Source organism: Crocodylus siamensis, chromosome 2 (genome assembly GCF_052110815.1).
Source record: "Crocodylus siamensis isolate JL-2025a chromosome 2, ASM5211081v1, whole genome shotgun sequence".
NCBI classification, from domain to species: domain Eukaryota; kingdom Metazoa; phylum Chordata; order Crocodylia; family Crocodylidae; genus Crocodylus; species Crocodylus siamensis.
In genome coordinates, this window is record NC_143396.1 from 277,100,220 (window position 1) to 277,106,219 (window position 6,000).

The 6,000-nt window shown below is 40.4% G+C and overlaps 1 protein-coding gene across 1 annotated transcript in view; it reads left to right on the top strand.

Moving 5' to 3' along the window:
• TDRD9 (tudor domain containing 9) overlaps positions 1-5,682 on the top strand; it is a 141,588-nt gene extending 135,906 nt beyond the window's left edge. The window contains exons 35-36 of the mRNA XM_090034129.1: positions 2,695-2,767; positions 4,687-5,682. Of these exons, the coding sequence (XP_089890255.1) occupies positions 2,695-2,767; positions 4,687-4,788 (175 nt within the window). The 3' untranslated portion in view covers positions 4,789-5,682. The remainder of the gene's footprint in view (positions 1-2,694; positions 2,768-4,686) is intronic.
• The last annotated feature ends 318 nt before the right edge of the window (positions 5,683-6,000 follow it).

Consider the following 6,000-nt stretch of genomic DNA (forward strand, 5'->3'; position numbering starts at 1 on the left):
TGTTAACAAGTGCAAGATAATGCACATGGGGACAAATATCTTCAAACACTTATACACAGTGGTGGGTTCTGAATGAGCTGTTATGACTTGGGAACAGACCTTGGAGTCATTGTATGTAGCTTTCTGAAAACATTAGCTCAATGTGCACTGCTGATCAAAATAGTCAGTAAAATGTTTGGCATCACCAAGAAGAAAATTGAAAACAGAATGGAAAATATCATCATGCCACTATACAGATCTCTTGAATACTGTACACAGTTGTGGTCAAAAAAGATGTAGTAGAATTAGAAATGATACAAAGAGGAGCAACCAAATGATCAGGGTATGGAGCAGCTGCCATGCCAGGAGAGTCTAACAATCTAGGACTCTTCAGTCTGGAAAAGAGAAGGCTGAGGGGGTATGAAAGAAGTCTATAAAATCATGAAAAGTGTGGACAAATAATGGGATAATTTTATTCACCAAGTTCCAGAAGACTAGAACCAGGGTACACGTACTGAAATCAGTAGGAGACGGATTTAAAAGTAACAAAAGAAAGTACTTTTTTATACAGCTTGTAGCTAACTTGTGGAACTCATTGCCACAGGAGGTGGTAGAGGCAGATAATACAGGTAGGTTCCAAAAAGGATTTAAAAACATTATGAATAATGTATATGTTAATAGCTATTAAACAGAATAGTCAGAAATTATTTCCTATAGCATCTCTAAACCAATGATGGAGGATGCCAAGATAGGTGCTGAACAAGGGGTAGATCGCTCTAGGTCAGGGGTGGGCAAAATACGGCCTACAGGCTGGATCCAGCCCACCAGTTTTTTGTATCCGGCCTGCATAGGGCTGAGCCCTGCCCGCACCTGCCCTGTACCCATCAACGTCCCCAGCCCCGACTTGGCCAGGCCAGCATGCACAGCTTCCTGGCTGGGTTGCTGCTGCTGCACGGGTACTACTTGGCTCCCTACCACCTCCAGCAGCTCCTCCTCCTGCCCTTGCAGTGCTGCTCTGGGCAGCAGGTAGTGCAGGGAAGCATCAGCAGCCATGGGGGTGGGGCACATGCCAGGCACCACGTGCCCAGCCAGGCAGGAGGAATGCTGTAGCTGGGCAGCTCCTGTCCCAGTGCACAGGACTCCAGCAGCCATCTGTGGGCAGCCAAGTGAGTGGAAGGCAGCCCTGCTGGGAAGTTGTGTACATGGGCTGTGCCTGGGGTGGTGCTATTGGCAGGTGCAGGCAGGAGTGCAGTGCAAGCCGCCCCAGGCAGGAGCAAGTGGGGCTTGGCCCCAGGCAGAGCGCCGTGGGGGCAGCTGTTGGACAGATGGGAGTGAGGGGTGAATTGCACATGCACCGCATGGCTTGGGCAGGCTCTGCTGTCAATGCTTCACCTTCCGGCCAGCCCTTGGAACCTAGCATGGGCGGCCTCCCCCGACATATGACCCCTCCACACCTGTCCCCTCCCCACAATATACAGGAGTAAATCTTTATTTTGAGCTGTTATGCAATTGTCTCTATATTCACTACTCAAAAAATAAATAAATCAGGATGATTTTTTTTTAAATAAAATTAAAATATAGTAAAGGTTTGATTTTTTTCGTATATTATTTGTTTTTTAATCTATAATTTGTTAAAATTGTATCTTCTGAAAGATTTTATTTGTGTGGCCCCCGATAGTTCACAAAAACATATTCAGTGGCCCTCCAGCCAAAAAAATTGCCCATCTCTGCTCTAGATATATCTGAGTCAGTGCTCTGTCTCCAAAAGACCCACTTCCGCCATTGTCAGAGACTGGATACTGAGCTATATGGACTGTTGGTCTGACTCAGTATAGCACTCACAGTGTTCTTATCTCTTCAGTATTTGTGGATCTTAGTATCCAGAAACCAAATTTTTAGGAGTAAAATCAGTTGCTTGTTATTCCGTTCAGAATGATTGTTTCTCATATGGGCTGGGCTGACCGTGATTCTGAAGAAAGAGATGATTCATTAGCACAATGTTGCTTTTATTTTTTAACCCATGTACGTTCTTTTATTCTTCCATATTTCAAATATTTTCTGATTATTTTTGTTCAATGTATCAACGTATTATTTAGAGCCCTTCCAGTAAAAATTATAGCACTAATCCGGCTAAGTCTCTTACAGTTCCTCTCTGTTTTTTTAAGTTAATCATATTTACATCATGTCACTGCTACTTCAGAATAAAATGCATATTTTGAAAAACACATCTAGACAGAATTAATTAAAATGCGCTTCATACAGCTTGAGGAAATAAGTGGGAAAGGCAAACCATCTATAGTATTTGAGTTGTCACAAAAACAAAATGTCCTAAAATATCTAAATTATATAGTCAAATTAACAAGTATGCAAAAATTAATGGGCTAAGGGAATGCTGCAAATTATAGCCCTTTGTCAGATAGGCATATTATTCAATTAGCTATCCGAATACATTTTTTTAAATTAGTTTCACTAAAGCAGTAATCTGTTTTTTCACAATGCCAGCATAATACAGATAAAAATTCAAAATGAAGCACAGTAATGTGAAAATCTGAGGGTTTTCATTTTTCAGCAAAGTACTATCAGAAATGAGTTTCCAATATAAAATTTCATTTAGATGATGGTATGCAGTAGCAATTCAAATAAACAGAAATGGTCCTGTAGATGTTTAGAGTTAACTAAATACAGTTTCTTATTAATCTTTTTATGGAATTTCAGTTTAATCTGCAAACCAAAACCTCGAGAAGTAATTACTCCCAAATGGTATGAGAAGTCTTACGAATGGAATCAGGTAAGGGGAAAAAAAGAGAATGGGATGTTATATATTCCTTGAGTTCTGTAGTAGGTTCAGGGCTGACACTAATCTCTTTGAATGATTTTGTCCCAGTGTTGCCCTTCATAGGTTGGTTGTTTTTTTTTTTTTGTTTTATAACCATTTAAGGAGACAGTTCATTTGAAAAAATGTAAATATTGTAGATTAGTATGTGAAATGTATGGACAAACTTATACTCATCAGTCTAATGCTGTCTGCTTAATTTGTGAATGCTTACATTAGTTCTTTTTATATTGTTTGAAAATAAAAAGCTTCACAAGAAGAAGAATTTCTAACAGGGAGTCATCTTGGTTGCTTTTTCTAATAAGGATTAAAATGTTAATGCCTAAAATTTTATCTCCCTTGGAAAGTAATTCCTGGTACTTCCTGTAACACAGATGTAAAATTAACCACAGGAAGGGAAGGCCTGCGATTGCTATACTTGCTGTGCTTGTTCTGGAATTGCCAGCTGGCAGTAAGCAAAATTTGGGTTCTCCTGTTTACTGTTGTGCTTTCAAACAGGATTTCCTTTTTATTTTTCCAGGAAACTGGATGGTTTTAGGGTCACTGGGATGGGTCAAATAAAGAGTACTCTCCAGCAGAGCTGGGGAGGGCTTCCTGCACCTGGAAAATTAGGGTCTTGCTTGGAGTAAGTGCTTTTCTGTCCTGCTGCTTTGTTAGAAACCTGCCATGACTTCCCATCCTTCCAAAAACACTCGATTCCTGCTGCACGGTAGTTCATAGCCAGAACAGTGGTCAGTCAATCGGTTAAAAAAAAGAAAAAAAAAAAAGAGGCAGGCCTGTGGGGGCACTTCTATCTCTGAGGAGGTTTGCAAGGGGAGTAATGGGAGCCTTCCTAAGGCAAATAAATGAAGGATGAAAGGGAGGAGAAGATTGTCACACCTAGATAAGGAACTGGAGAGAATATTTGTCCTGTGAGCAAAAGTTAAATTTCATTAAATTTTGCTGCTGTTTTTTCTGTGCTGATTTGATGATGGCAAAATATCGTCTGTCTTCTGTAACACCAGCTCAAAAGTTCCCCTAGTCCAGTTCAGATATCGTGCATAAGAAATAGTAGTGGTGTTAATTTTTTACATTTCAGTATTGTTTGGTATTGAAGCATTGACATTAGAAAGAAGTGTGTCTCGATCAGGAAAACCCCATTCAGTTTGTTGCTCTGAATCCCCTGCAGTACTGTTACCTTCAGAGGGTATGAATCCCCCTTCCCCTTCTAAACAGCATAAGGGGTTGAAAACCCTATAGTTGACCCTTTTTCATGGGGGAGGGGGGGTGCGTGCGCGCACGTGCACAGAAGATCGGTTTGAATGTTGTTATAAAGCAGTGCTCCTTACTGATTCCTCTCCTAATCTACAAATACATTAATATTGACCTGGTAAGTCAAAGAACAGTAACTCAGTAGTTTTTAAACCACCAGTATGAGCACTGTAGTGTAAGCTTTTGTTCAAGTACATAAATGATTTTAGTGAGGGCATTTAATTCGATGTCATTACCAAATATCCAGAGGCATAACAGGATACCAGCTCCACCAGCAGTGTTGGAAGTGCAGTCAATTGGAACAGCAGTGGCTGTTTCCATGCACATCTCCACTTAGTTATGCTACTGCAAAATACCTTAAGTGTTCAGCTGATGAGTAAAATCTGTAGATCTCTTGTTGAGGTGAACTCTGACGTGGGAGTTCCACAAATAAGGATTTCCAGAGTAGCGTTTTTTGTTAAGTTTTCAAGCGCACACCATGGAAAACAAGGAGAACTTTTCTGACTTGGACCAGTCAAACTCTTAGGAAACTAAGTAAGATTTTTTTTCACAGCTTTGTTTATAAGAAAGGTTTTTTGCAGAGTTGCATCTGCCTAACATTGTCATTTTTTTGTTTTCTTTAGGTGGATTCAGAACTCATCATTGATCAATCTGAGGGGCAGAATGAAAGAGGAAGGAATGCTTTTCTTTACCAACTACATAAGCTAGTTGTGTTAAATACTTAAGTGTTTTCTACAAGTTATTTAAAGGAAGAAATGTTTTTAAAAAGGCTTAACAACTTCCTCCTTTTTTGTGTGATCTCTTAAAGCTGGCTCTGTCTCACTGGTTCTTAAAATGAATGGTGTGCTGTAATTTAGTTTGGAATACTTTAATCATTTTTTACCCCAAGATGAGCAAATGGACAATGACTTTTTGCACTGGAAGATTTGAATCAAGATCCACAAGTACAGAAAAAACAATCACACCTTCGTAGAAGACATTTATTTAAAGCAAGATGCTCTTTTTCTTTTAATAATGCTTGATAAGGCTTTAAGAAAGCACTAACCAACCCTTAAGGGAATAGAAGAAAGTTATTTTAGCTGCTTAGTTAAAAGATCATAAAAGCTGAGGAAGAATAAGATTTAATTTTTGTCTTTGAAGATGATAGATATTGAGTTGCAAAATGTTTTTTATATTCTTTTGTTTAGGTGTTGCTAGTGTTTCGGAAAATAAATGTTATGGCAAATTGCTAGGTTGCGGTTTGTATATATAAAAGGTTAATGGCTACTAGTCTTTTAGGTTACGTATCAGTAATTTAACTTACACAAGCAGGTAAAGTCGTGATTGGATCTAATATGTGATGCACATAGTCTTACCTCCTGCTATGCTGCATGGCAGGAGGTGCAGTTGTAGGCACATTAGTTCCCATTGTGCTGTATTATGGGTATAGGGTGAGCCTGATCCTGGGCTCCCCCTGCATTGGCAAGAAGCAGGTGCTTACAGCTGGAAGCCCCCTTTGCTGAGGGGCCAGCCATGGGGCCATATACACCTGGGACCCAGGATCCTACAGTTGACAGGGCCCTGGTCTCAGCTGCATGAGAGGCAGAGCATGGACTCAGAGCCCTGTCAGGTGTGGGACTGCAGCTGCATGCGGGGAGCTGTGATCCCCAGGGCTCAGGGGCTGCACCCCTGTGGCTGGGAGCCCTGTCTTGATGAGGCTGCCAGCTGCAGAGAAGACCCTGCTACATGTGCTAATTAAAGCTGGATAGTAACCAACTATAAAGTCAGTATGCATTTTTGAGGTCTAATTTTATGTGTTTGGAGCTTTTTATTGTGTGATAGCTGCTTTGCATGTGTAATTGGTCTCCAGGTAATTGCACGATTAACCGGTTAGTTGTACAATACCTATAATATATAGAGAGGGGTTAAAATAAGCATAGGAAGAACTCCACCCTTAC